At 43.0% G+C, this 26,778-nt stretch overlaps 1 protein-coding gene across 1 annotated transcript; it reads left to right on the top strand.

Moving 5' to 3' along the window:
* Nucleotides 1-229: 229 nt before the first annotated feature.
* On the top strand, nucleotides 230-24,416 carry LOC115189529 (uncharacterized; the record flags this gene model as incomplete). Its single annotated transcript, XM_029748145.1, has 4 exons — nucleotides 230-289; nucleotides 20,227-20,381; nucleotides 22,906-23,211; nucleotides 24,174-24,416. Coding segments are annotated over exons 1-4 (729 nt in total), but the record flags the coding sequence as incomplete, so codon positions are not given.
* Between the last annotated feature and the right edge of the window lie 2,362 nt (nucleotides 24,417-26,778).

Genomic DNA, 26,778 nt, shown 5'->3' with positions numbered 1-26,778 from the left:
GGTAGTGTGTATTAGTGTATAGGGTAGAGTGTAGGTGGTAGTGTGTAGGGGAAGTATAATTGTGTAGTGTGTTGGGGGTAGTGTGTAGGGGAAGTATAATTGTGTAGTGTGTTGGGGGTAGGTGTTGTCTGTGTCCAGTCCACTCCTAATCCCCCCAGGGGAATTAGCCTCCAGACCGCGCCTCGTTAAGCCATCTGACGGGAGCGAGCAGTTTGTCCTCCATCTCATTTTGCCTCACGCTCCTCTCTCTGCGTCACCATCGCAATGAACAGGTCCTCCTTGCGCTCCGGTGAGTACTCCTTGTGCCTTTCCCTTCTCCTCTTCCGCTCCCTTCCTCTCCTCGTTTCACTTTAGATAAAGAAGGAAATGGAGCCTGTTAGTTTGGGTGTGTTCTGTATGTACCTGTTTAAATCTTTCGAGGCTGGGTGAGGGTTAATGTAGTGACAGGACGTGGAAGGGAAGGAGAGGGCAAGGAAGAGAGAGAGGGAGAGGGAGGTGAGACTTGGTGAGAGAGGCCAGGTGCAGCAGGGTGCTTATCCAGCCATCTGCCTGCATACAGACACAGACATGTTACCGTGTGACCAAGACACCTGTTATGGTGGTGTTAAATTAAAGCTGTATTACTAGATAGATAGTCTGGAAACAACCACCCCCTACAGGGACACAGAGTTAGCTACAGGACTACAGCGTACTAACTACACCTTACAGTACTATAGAGTATTAATAAATATATGTCTAGAAACATCCAGACCTTACAGGGACACAGAGTTAGCTACAGGACTACAGCGTACTAACTACACCTTACAGTACTATAGAATATTAATAAATATATGTCTAGAAACATCCAGACCTTACAGGGACACAGGGTTAGCTACAGGACTACAGCGTACTAACTACACCTTACAGTACTATAGAATATTAATAAATATATGTCTAGAAACATCCAGACCTTACAGGGACACAGAGTTAGCTACAGGACTACAGCATACTAACTACACCTTACAGTACTATAGAATATTAATAAATATATGTCTAGAAACATCCAGACCTTACAGGGACACAGGGTTAGCTACAGGACTACAGCATACTAACTAGTTTCGTTGGCGGAGTTGAAACACTTGATCGATGTATATATTATAGAAGAGTGTAATTGTTTTTAGTCAAGATGTTTGTGTTTTTAAATGTATATGTTTTTGTTGTACTGTATGTGTGTTTATAGTTTTGTTTAATGTTGTGTGAGTGTATGTAATTTGGTTTGTCTGAAATGTTGTTCCCCTTACTGCTATTGGAGCAGGTCTCTCTTGGAAAAGAGATATTTATCTCAATGAGAATAAACCTGTATAAATAAAGGTAAAAAAAAAAAAAACTACTATGTAGTTTGGTACTATGTTAATAAATAGAAACAACCAGACCTTACAGGGACACAGAGTTAGCTACAGGGCTACAGCATACTAACTACACCTTACAGTACTATAATGATACTATATATATATATTTTTATTTTTTTATTTCACCTTTATTTAACCAGGTAAGATAGTTGAGAACAAGTTCTCATTTACAACTGCGACCTGGCCAAGATAAAGCAAAGCAGTGCGACAGAAACAACAACACAGTGTTACACATGGAATAAACAAGCGTACAGTCAATAACACAATAGAAAAAAAGAAAGTCTATATACAGTGTGTGCAAATGGCATGAGGAGGTAAGGCAATGAATAGGCCATAGTAGCGAAGTAATTACAATTTAGCAGATTAAACTAGAGTGATAGATGAGCAGATGATGATGATCAGATGATGGTGTGTAAGTAGTGATACTGGTGTGCAAAAGAGCAGCAAAGTAAATAAAAACAATATGGGGATGAGGTAGGTAGATTGGGTGGGCTATTTACAGATGGACTATGTACAGCTGCAGCGATCGGTTAGCTGCTCAGATAGCTGATATTTAAAGTTAGTGAGGGAAATGTAAGTCTCCAGCTTCAGCAATTTGTTCCAGTCACTGGCAGCAGAGAACTGGAAGGAAAGGCGGCCAAAGGAAGTGTTGGCTTTGGGGATGACCAGTGAGATATACCTGCTGGAGCGCGTGCTACGGGTGGGTGTTGTTATCGTGACCAGTGAGCTGAGATAAGGCGGGGCTTTACCTAGCATAGACTTATAGATGACCTGGAGCCAGTGGGTCTGGCGATGAATATGTAGCGAGGGCCAGCCAACTAGAGCATACAGGTCGCAGTGGTGGGTGGTACAAGGCGCTTTGGTAACAAAACGGATGGCACTGTGATAGACTACATCCAATTTGCTGAGTAGAGTATTGGACGCTATTTTGTAGATGACATCGCCAAAGTCGAGGATCTGTAGGATAGTCAGTTTTACTAGGGTAAGTTTGGCGGCGTGAGTGAAGGAGGCTTTGTTGCGAAATAGAAAGTCGATTCTACATTTGATTTTGGATTGGAGATGTTTGATATGAGTCTGGAAGGAGAGTTTCCAGTCTAGCCAGACACCTAGGTATTTGTAGTTGTCCGCGTATTCTAGGTCAGAACTGTCCAGAGTAGTGATGCTAGTCGGGTGGGCGGGTGCGGGCAGTGATTGGTTGAAAAGCATGCATTTGGTTTTTCTAGTGTTTAAGAGCAGTTGGAGGCCACAGAAGGAGTGTTGTATGACATTGGAGCTCGTTTGGACTGAACTCTATCTGAGAAGTAGTTAGTGAACCAGGCGAGGCAGTCAGAGAAACCAAGGCTGTTGAGTCTGCCGATAAGAATATGGTGATTGACAGAGTCGAAAGCCTTGGCCAGGCCGATGAAGACGGCTTCACAAATCTGTCTTTTATCGATGGCGGTTATAATATCATTTAGGCCCTTGAGCGTGGCTGAGGTGCACCCGTGACCTGCTCGGAAATCGGATTGCACAGCGGAGAAGGTACGGTGGGTTTCGAAATGGTCAGTGATCTGTTTGTTAACTTGGCTTTCAAAGACTTTAGAAAGGCAGGGCAGGATGGATATAGGTCTGTAACAGTTTGGGTCTAGAGTGTCACCACCTTTGAAGAGGCTTTCCAATCTTTAGGGATCTCAGACGAAACAAAAGAGGTTTAACAGACTGGTAATAGGGGTTGCAACAATGGTGGCGGATAGTTTTAGAAAGAGAGGGTCCAGATTGTCTGTCCCAGCTGATTTGTAGGGGTCCAGGTTTTGCAGCTCTTTCAGAACATCTGCTATCTGGATTTGGGTGAAGGAGTAACTGGGGAGGCTCGAGCTAGTAACTGCGAGGGGTGCGGAGCTGTTGGCCGGGGTTGGGGTAGCCAGGAGGAAAGCATGGCCAGCCGTAGAGAAATGGTTATTGAAATTTTCGATGGTGTATTTGGAGGGCAAGTTGGTCAGGATAATATCTATGAGGGTGCCCGTGTTTATGGATTTAAGGTTGTACCTGGTGGTTTCATTGATAATTTGTGTGAGATTGAGAGCATCTAGCTTAGATTGTAGGACGGCCGGGGTGTTAAGCATATCCCAGTTTAGGTCACCTAACAGAACGAACTCTGAAGATAGATGGGGGGCAATCAATTCACATATGGTGTCCAGGGCACAGCTGGGAGCTGAGGGGGGTCTATAACAGGCGGCAACAGTGAGAGACTTATTTCTGGAGAGATTGATTTTTAAAATTAGAAGCTCGAACTGTTTGGGCATAGACCTGGAAAGTATAGACAGAACTTTGCAAGCTAACTCCTCCCCCTTTGGCAGTTCTATCTTGATGGAAAATGTTGTAGTTGGGTATGGAAATCTCAGAATTTTTGGTGGCCTTCCTAAACCAGAAATCCGACACGGCAAGGACATCAGGGTTGGCGGAGTGTGCTGAAGCAGTGAGTAAAACAAACTTAGGGAGGAGGCTTCTGATGTTAACATGCATGAAACCAAGGCTTTTTCGATTACAGAAGTCAACAAATGAGAGTGCCTGGGGACACGCAGGGCTTGGGTTAGCCTCCACATCACCCGGGGAACAGAGGAGGAGTAGGATGAGGATATGGCTAAAGGTTAGCAAAACTGGTTGTCTAGTGCGTTGGGGACAGAGAATAAAAGGAACAGATTTCTGGGCGTGGTAGAAAAGATTCAGGGCATAATGTGCAGACAGGGGTATGGTGGGGTGCGGGTACAGTGGAGGTAAGCTCAGGTACTGAGTGATGATAAGAGAGGTTGCATCTCTGGACACGCTGGTTATACTGGGTGAGGTCACCGCATGTGTGGGAGGTGGGACAATGGAGGTATCTAAGGCATGTACAGTGGGACTAGGGGCTCCGCAGTAAAATAAAACAATGATAATTATCCTGAACTAGGGTGACCGTACGTCCTCTTTTTCCCGGACATGTCCTCTTTTTGGAACTAAAAAAAATGCGTCCGGCCGGGATTTCTAAATGGCCCAAAATGTCCGGGATTCGGCTTTTGCTTTCTACAGTCACCATTCATTGTGTGCGTTTTTGGGGTTTTGCACTGCTTTGACCTTTCTCTTTAGGTCCCGCCTTCTCACACGCCACCATTGGTGGGTCATGTAGGCTTACGCAAACATTGGTCAAACTGCATCTCAATCATTACCCTCACCATGGCAACAGCCAAGAGACAGAGCAGCAGCTTGCTTGTCAACAGTGGCACATGGCTCCAGAACAGCGTAAAAATGCCCAAACGCAAATGTAAATTCACAGACGATTTACAGAGAAAATTCCTGTGTTTTCGTCTTGGTTGGGATCCGTGTGAAGCAGAATGCATGGACCTGCAAAGCTGGCACATACGTGTCAGTGTCAAATAAAGGTGCTAGCGACCTAGAAGCCCACATAAGCTCCGCAAAACACAAAATTGCAGCTAAAGGAGAGAGTTCGTCAGGTAAATTAACTGACTATTTTGTGAGAGCAGATAAAACAGAAGATGCTGTTACTGCTGCGGAGGGTGTTTTTGCATTCCACAACACGAAGCATCACAATAGCTACAGATCAATGGACTGCACGTCTGCCTTGTTAAAAAAGGCTTTCCCTGATTCCGAGACTGAGCGAACATGTTCAAGCGCTCGTACTAAGACCGAAGCAATTGTTAACGCTGTGATAGCACCACATTCTGTCGAGATAGCACAGAAAGCACTAGAATACATACCTTACTGTGGTGTTTCTACTGATGGGAGCAATCACGGTGCTGTGAAAATATTCCCTCTGCTTATTCAGTATTTTGATTGGAAGAATGGTGGCGTGCAAAGTAAATTAGTCGAAGTTAAAAACATTCCAAATGAGACAGCTGATACTAGGGTGACCATACGCCCTCTTTTTCCCGGACATGTCCTCTTTTTTGAAAACTATTATATGGTCACCCTACCTAAACAACAGTATACAAGGCATATTGACATTTGAGAGACACATAAAGCATAAACAGGTGTTGATTGGGAGAGCTAGCTAAGTCAACAACGGGTAAGACAACAGCTAATCAGCTAAAGACAACAACAACAGGTAAAATGGCGATGAATGGACAGAAAGGGTCAGTTAACTACACACAGGGCCTGAGTTCGGGGCTAGGGCCAACAGATAAACAAAGGTAAACAAAGTGGAGTACTGTGATTAATGAGCAGTCCAGCAGGCATCAGCTATGTAGCCAAGTGATCATAGGGTCCAGTGTACAGCAATAGATGGAACAGGGAAGCGGCGGGGTAGTCGTTGCTATGCTAGCACGTGGGAGACACGGCGTTTAAAGTTAGCAGTCCGGGGTAAGTAGAAGCATCTGCTCCGTCGTCCGGAAAAGGCCGGTTGAAGGCACAGCTGATGGAATTACGTCTGCCGACCAGTCGTGGTGGTACGGCGGGGCGCCGTGTCGACGAAGGGACCGGGCCAGATGGCGAAAGAGGTATTGTAGTTGTGGTAATTTGGTTTGCTAGCCGGGAGATTCGCCTGGCTCAGGGTTAGCTTTGGGGCAGGGTCACTCAGTGGCAGCTAGCTAGCTGTGATGATCAACGGTCCAGGGTTTACGGCAGGAATCTGGCGTTGTAGTGGAGAAAAACAGTCCGCGGCTGGCAGGTATTATCCAGGCTAAAAAAACGGCTGGTGCCTGAGCAGAGTGTAAAGGCCGCTAGCAGTGGCTAACAATGACTAAATATCCAGTAACTTAGCTACCTTCTGATGAAAGTTTTGGCTATAGGGTCTAAAAAATAGCGGATCCGTGTCACATTGAGTGAGGCGGGTTACCGGAAGGTACATTTAATTTAAAAATGAAAAAAGAGATTGACAAATAAATTGGAATATATACAAAAAAGACGAAATATCTAAACGAGAGGACAACAAACCACGTCTGCACTGCTACGCCATCTTGGATCAGAACATTAATAAATATATGTTTGGAAACATCCAGACCCTACAGGGACACAGAGTTAGCTACAGGACTACAGCATACTAACTACAATTTACAGTACTATAGAATATTAATAAATATGTGTCTGGAAACATCCAGACCCTACAGAGACACAGGGTTAGCTACAGGACTATAGCATACTAACTACACTTTACAGTACTATACTGGTACTATATTAATAAATACATGTCTGGAAACATCCAGACCCTACAGGGACACAGGGTTAGCTACAGGACTACAGCATACTAACTACACCTTACAGTACTATACTGGTACTATATTAATAAATACATGTCTGGAAACATCCAGACCCTACAGGGACACAGGATTAGCTACAGGACTATAGCATACTAACTACACCTTACATGTCAAATCCACAGGTGGCTCCCTGTATTATACTTAACACAACATTGCTATTCACATTAAAACTTCTTGGGGCTATGTGGGACGTTAGCGTGCCCCCCGTGGCGCACCCTATCAACAGCAGGTGCATTTCAAGAGCGGCAAATTTGAAACCTAATAAATGTCAAAATTCAAGTTTTTCAAACATACAACTAACTTACACCCTTTGAAAGATAAACACGTCTAACCACGTTTACCGATTTCAAAAAGGTTTTACGGGGAAGCATAAAGTTAGGTTATGTTAGGAGAGTACATTGACAATAGCTGTGTGCAATGCATTGTCGATTCAAAGACAGGCGTCACCAAAACCATACAAAACCATACAATCAGCTAAAATTATGCACTAACCTTTTACAATCTCCATCAGATGACACTCCTAGGACATTATGTTAGACAATGCATGCATTTTTAGTTCTATCAAGTTAGAACTAACAGCGTTTTACTATGGCGTTGATGTTCAGGAAATCGCTTCCCTCCAATACCGGCAGTCAAGTCATGACAACAAAATAATTAATTAATATTAGAAAACATTGCTAAAATATTATATTATCATTCAAAGAATTATAGATTTACATCTCTTGAACGCAATGGACTTGCCAGATTTAAAATTAACCTTACTGGGAAAATCACACTTTGCAATAATCTGAGCACTGCGCCAGAAAAATACGCATTGCGATACAGACTAACCGCCATGTTGGAGTGATCTAAAATCGAAAATACTATGTAAATAATCCATTACCTTTGATTCTCTTCATCAGATGTCACTTCCAAAGAGTCCCAGGTCCATAACGAATGTAGTTTTGTTCAAAAAAGCTCATCATTTATGTCCAAAAACCTCCGTGTTGTAGCACATGATCTAAGCCAGCCGGACTTCACTTCACTTCAAGAACGGAAAAAATATATTTCCGTTCGTTCAAACATGTCAAACGTTGTATCGCATAAATCATTAGGGCCTTTTTTAACCAGAACATGAATAAAATTCAAGGCGGACCATTGGGTTTTCTTTTAAAACGTTTCGGAATGAGAGTACCCACCATCAAATCGCGCGCAAGGTGTCTAATGGGACATCACGTTCCAATGCTCTTCTTCAGTCAGATCTCACTGTAGAACACTCAAAACACTTTGTAAAGGCTGGGGACATCTTGTGGAAGCAATAGGAAGTGCCAGAATATTCCTAACCCCCTTTGTTTTTCAATGGCATAGGCTCAAAGTCAATTCAACACATCAGGTATCCACTTCCTGTCAGAATCTGTCTCAGGGTTTTGCCTGCCAAATGAGTTCTGTTATACTCACAGACACCATTCAAACAGTTTTTGAAACTTTAGGGTGTTTTCCATCCATATATAATAAGTATATGCATATTCTAGTTACTGGGTAGGTGTAGGAGGCAGTTAAAAATGGGCACATATTTTTTCAAAAAATTCTCAATACTGTTAACAGAAATCCTATGCAGCCTTTTTTACAAATTTGAACATTGGAACATGAGTTGTAATCTACTCCTCCATTAGGATGATAGATGTAATCTACACCTACATTAGGATGATAGATGTAATCTACACCTCCAATAGGATGATAGATGATAGATGTAATCTACTCCTCCATTGGGATGATATATGTAATCTACACCTCCATTGGGATGATAGATGTAATCTACGCCTCCATTAGGATGATAGATGTAATCTACGCCTCCATTAGGATGATAGATGTAATCTACACCTACATTAGGATGATAGATGTAATCTACACCTCCAATAGGATGATAGATGATAGATGTAATCTACTCCTCCATTGGGATGATAGATGTAATCTACGCCTCCATTGGGATGATAGATGTAATCTACGCCTCATTAGGATGATAGATGATAGATGTAATCTACTCCTCCATTGGGATGATAGATGTAATCTACGCCTCCATTGGGATGATAGATGTAATCTACGCCTCCATTAGGATGATAGATGTAATCTACGCCTCCATTAGGATGATAGATGTAATCTACACCTACATTAGGATGATAGATGTAATCTACACCTCCAATAGGATGATAGATGATAGATGTAATCTACTCCTCCATTGGGATGATAGATGTAATCTACACCTCCATTGGGATGATAGATGTAATCTACTCCTCCATTAGGATGATAGATGTAATCTACTCCTCCATTAGGATTACAGATGTAATCTACACCTCCATTAGGATGATAGATGTAATCTACACCTCCATTAGGATGATAGATGTAATCTACAGGATGATAGATGTAATCTACACCTCCATTAGGATGATAGATGTAATCTACAGGATGATAGATGTAATCTACACCTCCATTAGGATGATAGATGTAATCTACACCTCCATTAGGATGATAGATGTAATCTACACCTCCAATAGGATGATAGATGTAATCTACATCTCCATTAGGATGATAGATGTAATCTACACCTCCAATAGGATGATAGATGTAATCTACACTTCCATAGGGATGATAGATGTAATCTACACCTCCATTAGGATGATAGATGTAATCTACACTTCCATTGGGATGACAGATATAATCTACACTTCCATTAGGATGACAGATATAATCTACACCTCCATTAGGATGATAGATGTAATCTACACTTCCATTGGGATGACAGATATAATCTACACCTCCATTAGGATGACAGATATAATCTACACCTCCATTAGGATGATAGATGTAATCTACACTTCCATTGGGATGACAGATATAATCTACACCTCCATTAGGATGACAGATATAATCTACACCTCCATTAGGATGACAGATATAATCTACACCTCCATTAGGATGACAGATATAATCTACACCTCCATTAGGATGATAGATCTAATCTACACTTCCATTGGGATGATAGATGTAATCTACACCTTCATTAGGATGATAGATGTAATCTACACCTCCATTGGGATGATAGATGTAATCTACACCTCCATTGGGATGATAGATGTAATCTACACCTCCATTGGGATGATAGATATAATCTACACCTCCATTAGGATGATAGATGTAATCTACATTGCCATTGGGATGACAGATGTAATCTACTCCTCCATTAGGATGATAGAAATCCTCATTATTTAGTGTAATGATGTTTCATTTGAGTGTAATTATTTCTATGTATCATACACTAACCCTAACAGGAGTGGATTGGATGTGGCTTGGCAATGTTAGCAAGAGCAGCTGCTCACCGATTTCACAGCTCCAACGCAGGCCCCAAAACATCCGCTATGCAGCTGTCTGCTGTCGCCGGTTGATGCTTGTTCTCATTGAATCTATGCCTTAGTGTGTTTCAGGTGTTGATCTAGAATCTTGTACAGTCCTGGACTCATAGCTGGTGTCACAGATTACAGTAACTTCAGAGAAACTACCCACTCTGTGTGTGAGTTAATATTATTGACTATGAGCAGGGTTCCGTGTCTGTTAATAGCAGCAGGGTGTGTGTGAGTTAATCTTCTCTATTCCAGGAGAATGCTGCTGCTCTCTTCCCCTCTAATACTGGGACACAACCTCTGCTCTGCTGTGTGATGACATGTGTGGGTGTGCGTGCATGCGTGTAATTGTGTGTGGGTGTGCGTGCATGTGGTTATAAAGAGTTAAAACTCCTGCTGTGACAATTAGTTCACTTCCCCTAAGGCAGAGGGTAAAGACGCTTATAGGTTATCACACACAAACACTAACAAGCATGCACACACTTGAGCCCACACAGAAACACACACAACAACTCACATTTGCCAATTATCTGGTTGTTGACCCATCTCTACTTTTTGTTATTTCTTGACCCATCTCTACTATTTGCTGTTTGTTGACCCATCTCTACTTTTTGTTATTTCTTGACCCATCTCTACTATTTTCTGTTTGTTGACCCATCTCTTCTCTTTGCTGTTTGTTGACCCATCTCTACTATTTGCTGTTTGTTGACCCATCTCTACTTTTTGTTATTTCTTGACCCATCTCTACTATTTTCTGTTTGTTGACCCATCTCTTCTCTTTGCTGTTTGTTGACCCATCTCTACTATTTTCTGTTTGTTGACCCATCTCTTCTCTTTGCTGTTTGTTGACCCATCTCTACTATTTGCTGTTTGTTGACCCATCTCTACTTTTTGTTATTTCTTGACCCATCTCTACTATTTTCTGTTTGTTGACCCATCTCTTCTCTTTGCTGTTTGTTGACCCATCTCTTCTCTTTGCTGTTTGTTGACCCATCTCTATTATTTGTTATTTCTTGACCCATCTCTTCTATTTTCTGTTTGTTGACCCATCTCTTCTCTTTGCTGTTTGTTGACCCATCTCTACTATTTGCTGTTTGTTGACCCATCTCTTCTCTTTGCTGTTTGTTGACCCATCTCTTCTCTTTGCTGTTTGTTGACCCATCTCTTCTATTTTCTGTTTGTTGACCCATCTCTTCTCTTTGCTGTTTGTTGACCCATCTCTACTATTTGTTGACCCATCTCTACTCTTTGCTGTTTGTTGACCCATCTCTTCTCTTTGCTGTTTCTTGACCCATCTCTTCTATTTTCTGTCTGTTGACCCATCTCTACTATTTGTTGTTTGATGTTTGTTGACCCATCTCTTCTATTTTCTGTTTGTTGACCCATCTCTACTATTTGATGTTTGTTGACCCATCTCTACTATTTGATGTTTGTTGACCCATCTCTAATCTTTGCTGTTTGTTGACCCATCTCTAATCTTTGCTGTTTGTTGACCCATCTCTATTATTTGCTGTTTGTTGACCCATCTCTACTATTTGCTGTTTGTTTACCCATCTCTACTGTTTGCTGTTTGTTGACCCATCTCTACTGTTTGCTGTTTGTTGACCCATCTCTACTGTTTGCTGTTTGTTTACCCATCTCTACTGTTTGCTGTTTGTTTACCCATCTCTACTGTTTGCTGTTTGTTGACCCATCTCTACTGTTTGTTGACCCATCTCTACTATTTGCTGTTTGCTGTTTGTTGACCCATCTCTACTGTTTGTTGACCCCTCTTCTATTTTCTGTTTGTTGACCCATCTCTTCTCTTTCCTGTTTGTTGACCCATCTCTACTATTTTATGTTTGCTGTTTGTTGACCCATCTCTACTGTTTGCTGTTTGTTGACCCATCTCTACTATTTGCTGTTTGCTGTTTGTTGACCCATCTCTACTATTTTATGTTTGCTGTTTGTTGACCCATCTCTACTATTTGATGTTTGTTGACCCATCTCTACTATTTGCTCTTTGTTGACCCATCTCTACTATTTGGTGTTTGCTGTTTGTTGACCCATCTCTACTATTTGGTGTTTGCTGTTTGTTGACCCATCTCTACTATTTGCCTATTTGCTGTTTGTTGACCCATCTCTACTATTTGCCTATTTTCTGTTTGTTGACCCATCTCTACTCTTTGCTGGTTGTTGACCCATCTTTACTCTTTGCTGTTTGTTGACCCATCTCTACTCTTTGCCTATTTGTTGTTTGTTGACCCATCTCTACTATTTGCCTATTTGCTGTTTGTTGACCCACCTCTACTCTTTGCCTATTTGCTGTTTGTTGACCCACCTCTACTCTTTGCTGGTTATTGAACCATCTCTACTCTTTGCTGGTTGTTGACCCATCTCTACTCTTTGCTGTTTGTTGACCCATCTCTACTCTTTGCTGGTTGTTGACCCATCTCTACTCTTTGCTGGTTGTTGACCCATCTCTACTCTTTGCTGTTTGTTGACCCATCTCTACTCTTTGCTGGTTGTTGACCCATCTCTACTCTTTGCTGGTTGTTGACCCATCTCTACTCTTTGCTGTTTGTTGACCCATCTCTACTCTTTGCTGGTTGTTGACCCATCTCTACTCTTTGCTGGTTGTTGACCCATCTCTACTCTTTGCTGTTTGTTGACCCATCTCTACTCTTTGCTGGTTGTTGACCCATCTCTACTCTTTGTTGTTTGTTGACCCATCTCTACTCTTTGCTGTTTGTTGACCCATCACTACTATTTGCATATTTGCTGGTTGTTGACCCATCTCTACTATTTGCCTATTTGCTGGTTTTTGACCCATCTCATTTGTTTTCCTATTTGCTGTTTGTTGACCAATCTCTACGATTTGTTGTTTGTTGACCCATCTATACTGTTTTCCTATTTGCTGTTAGTTTACCCATCTCTACTATTTGCCTATCTGCTGTTTGTTGACCCATCTCTACTATTTGCCTATCTGCTGTTTGTTGACCCATCTCTACTATTTGCCTATCTGCTGTTTGTTGACCCATCTCTACTATTTGCCTATCTGCTGTTTGTTGACCCATCGCTACTATTTGCCTATCTGCTGTTTGTTGACCCATCGCGACTATTTGCCTATCTGCTGTTTGTTTTACCAATTACCCAGCCAACCTTCCTGTTGGAGGTGAGAGTTAGAACTGGTTTCGTTTTGGGTGGTTAGAGATGGAGCTGGTATACTGTTGGTGGATAGAGTTAGTGCTGGCTGGTTTCCTGTTGGTGGATAGAGTTAGAGCTGGCTGGTTTCTTGTTGGTGGATAGAGTTAGAGCTGGCTGATTTCTTGTTGGTGAATAAAGTTGGTGCTGGCTGGTTTCTTGTTGGTGAATAGAGTTCGAGCTGGCTGATTTCTTGTTGGCGGATAGAGGTAGAATTTTCTGGTTTACTGTTGGGTGAATAGAGTTAGAGCTGGCTGGTTTCTTGTTGATTGATAAAGTTAGAGCTGGTTTACTGTTAGGAGGAACGTTTTAGCGCCTGTTTCCTGTTGGGTGGATATAGTTACAGCTGGTTTCCTGTTGGAAGGAGAGTTGGAGCTGCTTTCCTGTTGGGTGGATGGAGTTACAGCTGGTTTCCTGTTGGGAGGAGAGAGTTGGAGCTGCTTTCCTTTTGGGTGGATAGAGTTAGAACTGGCTGGTTTCTTGTTTTGTGGATACTGTTTCCCTTCTTGCTGTTTGATGACCCATCTCTACTATTTGATGTTAGTTGACCCATCTCTACTATTTGATGTTTGTTGACCCATCTCTACTATTTGATTTTTGTTGACCCATCTCTACTATTTGATGTTTGTTGACCCATCTCTACTATTTGATGTTTGTTGACCCATCTCTACTATTTGATGTTTGTTGACCCATCTCTACTATTTGATGTTTGCTGTTTGTTGAGCCATCTCTACTATTTGTTATTTCTTGACCCATCTCTACTATTTGATGTTAGTTGACCCATCTCTACTATTTGATGTTTGTTGACCCATCTCTACTATTTGATGTTTGTTGACCCATCTCTACTATTTGATGTTAGTTGACCCATCTCTACTATTTGATGTTTGTTGACCCATCTCTACTATTTGCTGTTTGTTGACCCATCTCTACTATTTGCTGTTTATTGACCCATCTCTACTATTTGCCTGTCTGCTGTTTGTTGACCCATCTCTACTATTTGCCTATCTGCTGTTTGTTGACCCATCTCTACTATTTGCCTATCTGCTGTTTGTTGACCCATTGCTACTATTTGCCTAATTGCTGTTTGTTTTACTCATTGCTCTTCTGCCATCCTGTTTGGGGTGAGAGATAGAGCTGGTTTCCTTTTGGGTGGTTAGAGTTAGAGCTGGCTGGTTTCTTGTTGGTGGATAGATTTAGAGCTGGCTGATTTACTGTTGGGTGGATAGAGTTAGTGCAGTCTGGTTTCTTGTTGGTGGATAGAGTTAGAGCTGGCTGGTTTTCTGTTGGTGGATAGAGTTAGAGCTGGCTGGTTTACTGTTGGTGGATAGAGTTAGAGCTGGCTGGTTTACTGTTGGTGGATAGAGCTGGCTGGTTTACTGTTGGTGGATAGAGATAGAGCAGTCTGGTTTCATGTTGGTGGATAGAGTTAGAGCTGGCTTACTGTTGGGTGGATAGAGTTAGTGATGGCTGGTTTCATGTTGGTGGATAGAGTTAGAGCTGGCTGGTTTACTGTTGGTGGATAGAGTTAGTGATGGCTGGTTTCATGTTGGTGGATAGAGTTCGAGCTGGTTTACTGTTGGGTGGATAGAGTTAGAGCTGGCTGGTTTCTTGTTGGTGGATGGAGTTCGAGCTCGCTCCTAACCCCTAACCCCAACCCTTAACCCTAAACCTAACCCTTACCCTAACTTGGTTTCTTGTTGGTTGATAAAGTTAGAGCTGGTTTCCAGTTGGGTGGTTAGATTTAGAACTTGTTTCCTGTTGGTTGGCTAAAGTGAGAACTTGTTTCCTGTTGGGTGGTTAGAATTAGAACTGTTTTTCTGTTGTGTGGCTAAAGTTAGAGATGCCTACAATACTTTCCTGTTGGGTGGATAGAGTGAGAGCTGGTTTCCTTTTGGGTGGATGGAGGTAAAGCTGGTTTCCTGTTTTGTGGATAGAGTTAGAGCTGGTTTCTGTTGGGTGGCTAGAATTATATCTTGTTTCCAAATGGGCGGATGGAGTTAGAGCTGGCTGGTTTCCTTCTGGGTTTAGAGAGTTAGAGCAGGTTTCCTGTCGGGTGGATAGAGTTCGAGCTGCTCCCCTGGTTTCCTTGAGTGTGGTTAGAAAAATAACTGGTTTAACATTGGGTGGTTAGGGTTAGGGCTGGATTCCGTTTTATGGTTAGCATTAGAGCTGTTTATTTGTTTGGTGGACAGAGTTAGAGATGACTAGTTTCCTGTTGGGTGGATAAAGAAATAGCTGGTTTCCTGTGAGGTGGTTAGAGTTAGAACTGGTTTCCTTTTGGGTGGCTAAAGTTAGAGTCTCCTTGTTTCCGATTGGTTGGATAGAGTGAGTGCTGGTTCCCTGTTAGGGGGTTTAGAGTTGGGTTAATTTTGGGTGGATGGAGTTAAAGCTTGTTTCCTGATTGGTTGATAGATTTAAAACTGATAACTTGTTGGGTGGATAGAGGTAGAGCCATGCTGGAACCTTGTTGAGTGGATTGAGTTAGAGCTGCTTTCCTGTTGTGTAGATATTCTTACAGCTGGCTGCTTCCTGTTGGATGGAGAGAATTTGAGCTGCTTTTGGTTAAGTGGTTAGATTTAGAGCTGGTTCACTGTTGGCTGGATAGAGTTAGTGCTGGTTTCCTGTTGTGTAGATAGAGCTGCTCGACTGGTTCCCTATTGGGTGTTAAGAGTTAGATATGGTTTCCTGTTGGGTGGATAGAGTTAGTGTAACGGTTGTCGTTGGGTAGAGAGGACCAAGGCGCAGCGGGTTGCATGTTCATCATTATATTTATTAAATAAATGTGAACACAGAATGAACATGAAAGCAAAGAACGACAGTTTCACAGGCTAATACTCACAGCAGTGCGAAATACAACTACCCACAAACAAAACACATACCTATATATAGGACTCTCAATCAGAAGCAACTAAAAACTCCGACCAACCTACAAATACAAATAACCCCTATACTGGTCAGGACGTGACAGTTAGAGCTGGTTTCCTGTTGAGTGGATAGAGTTAGAGCTGGCTGGCTGGTTTCTTGTTGGTGGATAGAGTTAGAGCTGGTTATTTGTTGAATGGATAAAGTTAGAGCTGGCTGGTTTCTTGTTGGTGGATAGAGTTAGAGCTGCTCGACTGGTTTTCTTTTGAGTGTTAAAAGTTAGATATGGTTTCCTGTTGGGTGGATAGTGTTAGAGCTGGTTATCTGTTGAGTGGATAGTGTTAGAGCTGGTTATCTGTTGAGAGGATAGAGTTAGAGCTGGTTTCCTGTTGGGTGGATAGAGTTAGAGCTGGCTACCTGTTGAATGGATAAAGTTAGAGCTGGTTATCTGTTGGGTGGGTAGAGTGAGAGTTGGTTTTCTGTTGAGTGGATAGAGTTAGAGCTGGCAAGTTTCTTGTTGGTGGATAGAGTTAGTGCTGGCTGATTTCTTGTTGGTGGATAGAATTAGAGCTGGCTGGTTTCTTGTTGGTGGATAGAATTAGAGCTGGCTGGTTTCTTGTTGGTGGATAGAATTAGAGCTGGCTGGTTTCTTGTTGGTGGATAGAATTAGAGCTGGCTGGTTTCTTGTTGGTGGATAGAATTAGAGCTGGCTGGTTTCTTGTTGGTGGATAGAATTAGAGCTGGCTGGTTTCTTGTTGGTGGATAGAATTAGAGCTGGCTGGTTTCTTGTTGGTGGATAGAATTAGAGCTTGTTTCCTGTTGGGTGGATAGAGTTACGGCTGGTTTCCTGTTGGAAGGAGAGAGTTGGAGCTGCTTTCCTGTTTGGTGCTTGATTTAGACCTGGTTTCCTGTTGGGTGGTTGATTTAGAACTGTTTACTTGTTGGGTGGATAGAGTTAGAGATGGTTTCCTGTTGAGTGGATATTTAGAGCTGCTCTACTTTTTTCCTTTCTGGTGGATAGAAATAGATATGGTTTCCTCATGGGTGGTTAGAGTTAAACCTCACTGATTTCCTGTTTGGTGGATACAGTTAGAGCTGGCTGGTTTACTGTTGGATGGATTGCATTAGACCTGGCTTCCAGTTAGATGGTTAGAGTTAGAACTGGCTTCCTGTTGGGTGGTTAGACTTGGAGCTGCTCTCCTGTTGGGTGGTTAGATTTAGAACTGGTTTCCTGATGGTTGTCTAAAGTGAGAACTGGTTTCATGTTGGGTGTTTAGATTAGAACTGGTTTCCAGTTGGCTGTCTGAAGTTAGAGATGCCTGCAGTACTTTCATGTTGGGTGGATAGAGTGAGAGCTGGTTTCCTGTTGGGTGGATAGAGGTAAAGCTGTGTTTCTGTTTTGTGGATAAAGTTAGAGCTGGCTGGTTTCTTGTTGGTGGATAGAGTTAGAGCTGGCTGGTTTCTTGTTGGTGGATAGAGTTAGAGCTGGCTGGTTTCTTGTTGGTGAATAGAATTGTAACTGGCTGGTTTCTTGTTTGTGGATAGAGTTAGAGCTGGCTGGTTTCTTGTTGGTAGATAGAGTTAGAGCTGGATGGTTTCTTGTTGGTGAATAGAATTGTAACTGGCTGGTTTCTTGTTGGTGGATAGAGTTAGAGCTGGCTGGTTTCTTGTTGGTGGATAGAGTTAGAGCTGGCCGGTTTCTTGTTGGTGAATAGAATTGTAACTGGCTGGTTTCTTGTTGGTGGATAGAGTTAGAGCTGGCTGGTTTCTTGTTGGTGGATAGAGTTAGCGCTGGCTGGTTTCTTGTTGGTGGATAGAGTTAGAGCTGGCTGATTTCTTGTTGGTGGATAGAGTTAGAGCTGGCTGATTTCTTGTTGGTGGATAGAGTTAGAGCTGGCTGGTTTCTTGTTGGTGGATAGAGTTAGAGCTGGCTGGTTCCTTGTTGGTGGATAGAATTAGAGCTGGCTGGTTCCTTGTTGGTGGATAGAATTAGAGCTTGTCTCCCGTTGGGTGATTAGATTTAGAACTGGTTTCCTATTGGGTATTTGTATTTATTATGGATCCCCATTAGCTGCTGCCTAGGTATTTACACAAACAAGATATTTACACGAGTCATATGTGTTTTACTTCATAGTTGTCAGCTAGCTACAGTTGAAGTTGGGAGTTTACATACACTTACGTTGGCGTCATTAAAACTCATTTTTCAACCACTCCAAAAATGTCTTCTTAACAAACTATAGTTTGTTAACTATATGTCGGTTAGGACTTCTACTTTGTGCATGACACAAGTAATTTTTCCAACAATTGTTTACAGACAGATTATTTCACTTATAATTCACTGTATCACAATTCCAGTTGGTCAGAAGTTTACAGACACTAAGTCAATTGGAGGTGTACCTGTGGATGTTTTTCAAGGCCTACCTTCAAACTCAATGCCTATTTGTGTGACATCATGGGAAAAACAAAAGAAATCAGCCAAGACCTCAGAAAAGAAATTGTAGACCTCCACAGGTCTGGTTCATCCCTGGGAGCAATTTCCAAATGCCTGAAGGTACCATGTTCATCTGTACAAACAATAGTACGCAAGAATTAACACCATAGGACCACGCAGCCGTCATACCGCTCAGGAAGGAGACGCGTTCATCATGAGGATGGAAAATGATGTGGATATATTGAAGCAACATCTCAAGACATCAGTCAGGAAATTAAAGCTTGCTTGCAAATGAGTCTTTCAAATGGACAATGACCACAAGCATACTTCCAAAGTTGTGGCTTAAGGACAACAAATTCAAGGTATTGGAGTGGCCATCACAAAGCCCTGACCTCAATCCTATAGAAAATTTGTGGACAGAACTGAAAAAGCGTGTGCGAGCAAGGAAGCCTACAAACCTGACTCAGTTACACCAGCTCTGTCAGGAGGAATGTGCCAAAATTCTCCCAATTTATTGTGGGAAGCTTGTGGAAGGCTACCCAAAACATTTGACCCAATTTAAACAATTTAAAGGCAATGCTACCAAATACTAATTGAGTGTATGTACATTTCTGACCCACTGGGAATGTGATGAAATAAATAAAATATGAAATATATCATTCTCTCTAGAATTATTCTGACATTTCACGTTCTTAAAAACTGTCCTAACTGACCTAAGACAGGGCATTTTTACTAGGATAAATGTCAGGAATTGTGAAATACAGAGTTTAAATGTATTTGGCAAAGATGTAAACTTCTGGAATTATCTAGCTAGCCAGGAATAATCTAGCTAGCCAGCTATCTGAAACTAATGTTGTTAACGTAGATGGCCAACATTAGCTACAAATTCTTACATTAGCAAGCTAGCTTCCAATTCCTTATCAGTTAGACTGCGATCTACGACACCACAGTTGGTATTCTAGGCAGTTAAATATCCCAAAATGAATACTGTATGTATTTATTAATATATCATGATAAACTATTGAAGTCAGGCAACATATGATATGTGGATGAACAACATTCTCATTCTGAGTTCACATTGTCTGACTTCAGCACAAAACCAGCCGGGATTGTTTTCAATAAATTATTTGTTTGTTTTGTGTGGTTGCGTCACATTATGTAAACAATCCTGGGAATATTTCAGTTGAAGCTTGGTCAATGAATGCTTTTAAATGTGTACAAACAAAGTATGTATCTGAAAATTTGCCTTCAATTCAAAGTAAGTAAAACGGAGAACGGACTGATACTGAGACCGTTCCATGCTCCAATTTAGGTACAATGCATTTTGAGAAACACCCAGTGTCACCTTTTTCCCAAGACGCAATTTTCACTTGGACTAATGGTAAATACTGTACGTTGGTTTCTCCATTTGGCCTAATGATAAATACATTGGTTTCTCCACTTGGCCTAATGATATATACATTGTTTTCTCCACTTGGCCTAATGATAAATACATTGGTTTCTCTATTTGGCCTAATGATAAATACATTGGTTTCTCCACTTGGCCTAATGATAAATACATTGGTTTCTCCACTTGGCCTAATGATAAATACATTGGTTTCTCCACTTGGACTAATGGTAAATACATTGGAGAGCAGGGTTCCGGTCCCAACTGAGACACAGGGATGGATAACAAAAACAACAGTTCAGATATTGACTGTCTATCAACTGTTTTTGTGTGTGTGTGTGGGTGTGTGTGTGTGTGTGTGTCACCCTGACAGAAGCGTGGAATGGCACGGAGCATATGCGTGTTGCCACGGCGATGGGTGAGTCATCATCTGTCCAATCTGAGAAGCTTCGCTCACTGGCTTGCTCGCTCTCTGAGATGGGATTGGATAATGGAAATCCCCCGGGCAGCGCGAAGCAGCCTACCACGGTACAATCTTTAATCCCTAACTCCTGAACTTTAACCTCTAGTCCCTGACATCTAACCCCTGACCCCTAACCCTTGACATGTATCTTCTGTTTGGAAAGATTCCATTGCTGTTTTACTAAATACTAGGCATCTGCTTTACTGAAGATATTACTAACCATTACTTGTTTCCTCTGTCCTTGTTTCCACACCTCCTTCTCAAAGCTAATTGGAAGAGGAGGTTAATTGGAGGGACCTTGGATCCTCTCCTCAAATGCGCATTGAGAGGGAGGAGAGGAATTGGAGGAAACCAGGACAGACGATACAAGGATTTGATGTCTGATAACTTTTTCAGACACAACCTTAGTGATAGTCTGTACTGTTATCTTTCAGATGTTATTGAAACAGTTATCTTTTATCTTTTAGGTATTTTCAAAGTCTGGTTCCAGATCTGATTCTACTCTCTAGTCTGATCCCAGATCTGGTTTTCTGCTCTCTTGACAACTCAAATCAAATGTATTTACAAAGCCCTTCTTACATCAGCTGATATCTCAAAGTGCTGTACAGAAACCCAGCCTAAAACCCCAAACAGCAAACAATGCAGGGGTAGAAGCAGGAAAAACTCCCTAGAAAGGCCAGAACCTAGGAAGAAACCTAGAGAGGAACCAGACTATGAGGGGTGGCCAGTCCTCTTCTGGCTGTGCCGGGTGGAGATTATAACAGCACACGGCCAAGATGTTCATAGGTGACCAGCAGGTTCAAATAATAATAATCACAGTGGATGTCGAGGGTGCAACAGGTCAGCACCTCAGGAGTAAACGTCAGTTGGCTTTTCATAGCCGATCATTCAGAGTATCTCTACTGCTCTTGCTGTCTCTAGAGAGTTGAAAACAGCAGGTCTGGGACAGGTAGCATGTCCGGTGAACAGGTCAGGATTCCATAGCCGCAGGCAGAACAGTTGAAACTGGAGCAGCAGTATGGCCAGGTGGACTGGGGACAGCAAGGAGTCATCAGGCCAGGTAGTCCTGAGGCATGTTCCTAGGGCTCAGGTCCTGAAAGAAAGAAAGAAAGAAAGAAAGAAAGAAAGAAAGAGAGAGCATACTTAAATTCACACAGGACACCGGATAAGACAGGAGAAATACTCCAGATATAACAGACTGGCCCTAGCCCCCCGACACATAAACTACTGCAGCATAAATACTGGAGGCTGAGACAGGAGTGGTCAGGAGACATTGTGGCCCCATCTGACAATACCCCCTGACAGGGCCAAACAGGCAGGATATAACCCCACCCACTTTGCCAAAGCACAGCCCCCACACCACTAGAGGGATATCTCCAACCACCAACTTACCATCCTGAGACAAGGCCGAGTATAGCCCACAAAGATCTCCGTCACGGCACAACCCAAGGTGGGCGCCAACCCAGACAGGAAAATCACGTCAATGACTCAACCCACTCAAGTGACGCACCCGTCCCAGGGACGGCATGCAAGAGCACCAGTAAGCCAGTGACTCAGCCCCTGTAATAGGGTTAGAGGCAGAGAATCCCATTGGAGAGAGGGGAACCAGCCAGGCAGAGACAGCAAGGGCGGTTCATTGCTCTAGTGCCTTTCCGTTCACCTTCACACTCCTGGGCCAGACTACACTCAATCATAGAACCTACTGAAGAGATGAGTCTTCAATAAAGACTTAAAGGTTGAGACCGAGTCTGCGTCTCTCACATGGGTAGGCAGACCATTCCATAAAAATGGAGCTCTATAGGAGAAAGCCCTGCCTCCAGCTGTTTGTTTAGAAATTCTAGGGACAGTAAGGAGGCCTGCGTCTTGTGACCGTAGCGTACGTGTAGGTATGTACGGCAGGACCAAATCGGAAAGATAGGTGGGAGCAAGCCCATGTAATGCTTTGTAGGTTAGCAGTAAAACCTTGAAATCAGCCCTTGCCTTAACAGGAAGCCAGTGTAGAGAGGCTAGCACTGGAGTAATGTGATAAAATTTTGGGGTTCTAGTCAAGATTCTAGCTGCCGTGTTTAGCAGCCGTGTTTAAGTGAAGTTTATTTAGTGTTTTATCTGGGTAGCTGGAAAGTAGAGCATTGCAGTAGTCTAACCTAGAAGTGACAAAAGCATGGATTAATATTTCTGCATAATTTTTGGACAGAAAATGTCTGATTTTTGCAATGTTACGTAGATGGAAAAAAGCTGTCCTTGAAACAGTCTTGATATGTTCGTCAAAAGAGAGATCAGGGTCCAGAGTAACGTTGAGGTCCTTTACAGTTTTATTTGAGACGACTGTACAACCATCAAGATTAATTCTCAGATTCAACAGAAGATCTCTTTCTTTCTTGGCACCTAGAACTAGCATCTCTGTTTTGTCCAACTCTGTATATTATTGTCATACCAAACATGTTTTGAGTTGGCAAGAGAGCAGAACCAGATCTGGGACCAGGCTACCAGCACTCTGTCTTGCCACCTTAACACTCCCCTCTCACCCCTAATCCTAACCCAAGTAAACCTAATTTGGATTTGTGTATGTGTGTGTGCGCGTGCGTGTAGGAGCCCACCATAGAACTTGGTAAAGGTACGTTCTTTGCAGACGGCCAGAGGAAGGTGGACTATATTCTGTGCTATCACTATAAGAAAAGGAGGATCTCCCTGCATCGTCTCTCCCTCACCTCTCAAGCATCCAATGGGAGCCTTCCGCTACCCAGCATGCTGAGACGAGATACGCAGCCTGAGCTGGAGGCAGGGCTGCCAGAGGGGGAGGAGTCTCACCTGAGTGAGGACGAGAAAGCTATGATGAGGGAGGAGTTTGAGTCTGGGCTGTTGGAGCAGGGCCTGCAGCTGGAGAGAGACAAGGAGGTAATGTATAATAATCTACCTCTGGACAAGGGTTTAGAGCTGTGTGTGTTAAGGTATCTGTCCAATGCTACTTTTTTAATGAAAGCATCTATTCATTGATTGATAGATTTTTTGGTAAATAGTTAGTACAGTTTAAAACAATTTAAAAGTACAATGAAATCCCAGAGGATAACACATTGTTAGCTAAATCATTGCTAATTGTTAAGGTAGCTAGCTAATTGCTAGCTACTAGCTTGTTTCGGCATGTTGGCTACCTGACACTAGTAATGCTAACTGTTTAGGAAGCTAGTTGATTGTTAGCTATTAGCATGCTAACCAACGTCTCCTTCTTCATAGATAGAAAGATAGGAGAATATAAGGCTTTGTTTTGAATTACACAACTATGGGTTGGCTATCTGTGTGACTAGCTAGCAAAACGTATGACGGTGAGAAGTTACTTTCTATGCTACCGTTAGCTACTAGTCAGCTACTAGACAGCTAGGTTGTATTTTTTTTTCACTGTTGGTTAGAGCCTGTAGGTAAGCATTTCACATTTCACCTGTTGTATTTGGTGCACGTGACAAATAAACTTTGATTTGATTTACACTACTAGTCAGCTAGGTTATATATACACTACTAGTCAGCTAGGTTATATATACACTACTAGTCAGCTAGGTTATATATACACTACTAGTCAGCTAGGTTATATATACACACTACTAGTCAGCTAGGTTATATATACACACTACTAGTCAGCTAGGTTATATATACACACTACTAGTCAGCTAGGTTATATATACACTACTAGTCAGCTAGGTTATATATACACTACTAGTCAGCTAGGTTGTGTCGGCTACTAGACGGCTATTTTGCATCAACTGCCAGTCTGCTAGGTTGCGTCGGCTGGCTAAGTTGCGTCGGCTGGCTAAGTTGCGTCGGCTGGCTAAGTTGCGTCGGCTGGCTAGGTTGCGTCGGCTGGCTAGGTTGCGTCGGCTGGCAGTCGGCTGGCAGTCGGCTGGCAGTCGGCTGGCAAGTCGGCTGCCAAGTCGGCTGCCAAGTCGGCTGCCAAGTCGGCTGCCAAGTCGGCTGCCAAGTCGGCTGCCAAGTCGGCTGCCAAGTCGGCTGCCAAGTCGGCTGCCAAGTCGGCTGCCAAGTCGGCTGCCAAGTCGGCTGCCAAGTCGGCTGCCAAGTCGGCTGCCAAGTCGGCTAGGTTGCATCGGCTGCCGGTAGGCTAGGTTGTAAGCAATTTGTCAGTCTTAATTTAGACGCTGTATATTGGGGCGGCAGGGTAGCCTAGTGGTTAAAGCATTGGGCTAGTAACCGAAAGGTTGCAAGTTTGAATCCCCGAACTGACAAGTTACAAGTCTGTCGTTCTGCCCCTGAACAAGGCAGTTAACCCAGTGTTCGTAGGCTGTCATTGAAAATAAGAATTTGTTCTTAACTGACTTGCCTAGTTAAATTTAAAAAATATTGAGCCCATCCATTTTTTGCTACTTTCTTCAAAGATTTGTCCTTGTATAGTTCTGGGGTTGAATCACCAATTGGGGTTACAGTCTCCTTTTCTTGATTTAAACTACTGGGATTGGTTAGAAGGTTTGAAATGTTTTGGAGGAACCCAACTGATTCTGATGTTTCTGGCTTTCTTGTAATGGCAGTGGACGGTAGCTGAGTTGTTACTGCTGTTGTTTTTTCTGCAACCATTACTGCTGTTGTTTTTGCTGCAGCTGTTTCTGGTGTTGTTTTTCCTGCAGTCGTATCCCTTCTCTGTCTTGTCAGAGGCTCTAGGGTGGGGTCAATCTGGATGATAGTCACACTATTCCCTTCAGTCCATTTAGTGCTAACTATTTCTATTAAATATTCTTCACCTTCCTTTTGGTCACGCTTTTCCATGGTAATCAGCCAATTAGCTTCTCCTTTGTTTATTCTTAGGTTACATCCTTTTGAGTCCCAGATGGCTTCTCCCCTCATCTGATGATGGGGTCATCCACAGAGTGCTATCTTGTAGAGGTCTGGTTCTCCTAATTGAGAGGGACCTCTGAACTTCTGCTTTCGTTATTGTTTGGGATGGAATGGTGATGCTAATCAAATTTGTTTCTGAAGGAGATTTAGTAGACCTAGATCTCGCCATCACGGTTGACAACTTCATTGTGTCCTCCTCCCAGAGTGCTAAGAACCTTGGCGTGACCCTGGACAACACCCTGTCGTTCTCTACTAACATCAAGGCGGTGACCCGATCCTGTAGGTTCATGCTCTACAACATTCGCAGAGTACGACCCTGCCTCACACAGGAAGCGGCGCAGGTCCTAATCCAGGCACTTGTCATCTCCCGTCTGGATTACTGCAACTCGCTGTTGGCTGGGCTCCCTGCCTGTGCCATTAAACCCCTACAACTCATCCAGAACGCCGCAGCCCGTCTGGTGTTCAACCTTCCCAAGTTCTCTCACGTCACCCCGCTCCTCCGCTCTCTCCACTGGCTTCCAGTTGAAGCTCGCATCCGCTACAAGACCATGGTGCTTGCCTACAGAGCCATGAGGGGAACGGCACCTTCGTACCTTCAGGCTCTGATCAGGCCCTACACCCAAACAAGGGCACTGCGTTCATCCACCTCTGGCCTGCTCGCCTCCCTACCTCTGAGGAAGCACAGTTCCCGCTCAGCCCAGTCAAAACTGTTCGCTGCTCTGGCACCCCAATGGTGGAACAAGCTCCCTCACGACGCCAGGACAGCGGAGTCAATCACCACCTTCCGGAGACACCTGAATCCCCACCTCTTTAAGGAATACCTAGGATAGGATAAAGTAATCCTTCTAACCCCCCCCTTAAAAGATTTAGATGCACTATTGTAAAGTGGTTGTTCCACTGGATATCATAAGGTGAATGCACCAATTTGTAAGTCGTTCTGGATAAGAGCGTCTGCTAAATGACTTAAATGTAAATGTAAAATGTAGTAGAAACTTGTTTTCTTACCCTACTTTTGGCATACTTTATGGGTGTAGGTGGGTCTGTTACCATGTTTCCTAGGTTTGCTGCTGTTGCTGTCAAGGCCATTTCACCACTCTTCAGTTGTTCTGGTTTCCATTGTCTGCTCGAGACCATTCAAGGACTGAGAAATCGATGGTGGGGAAATCTCCTTCTTCTGGTGGTATTTCTTCATTCCATTGGAAAGGGCTTCCATCAGGGGTATCTGCTAGAGTAGGTATATCATCAGGAGTAACAGTGTCAGGTAGCTCAAGGAAGCAGGAGGGGTGAAGTCAAGCGCAGGAGACACAAGTCCGTGAACACACATTTAATAAGTATTCACAATAGTCAAAAACCGGTAGGCCAGGGCAACAATACAAAATGCCCAATAAACAGCCCGAACACAGTGTAGGGACGCAGCCCAAAATACTCTGCATAACACACAGGCAGAGGAAAACCACCTGTTCCCCAGGCTAAAGTCCTGACGTAAAATAATCACACACAAAAAACAAACCTACACAGAAAGACTAAATAACCCCCCCACTAATGAACTAATACAAAACAGGTGCGTACCTAACCTAGACCTAACCAACAGAAAATGAAACAGAGGATCGGTGGCAGCTAGTAGGCCGG

Source organism: Salmo trutta, unplaced genomic scaffold, assembly GCF_901001165.1.
Source record: "Salmo trutta unplaced genomic scaffold, fSalTru1.1, whole genome shotgun sequence".
Classification (NCBI taxonomy): Eukaryota; Metazoa; Chordata; class Actinopteri; order Salmoniformes; family Salmonidae; genus Salmo; species Salmo trutta.
Note: the sequence above shows the minus strand (reverse complement) of the source record. Positions and strands in the feature narration are given on the sequence as shown.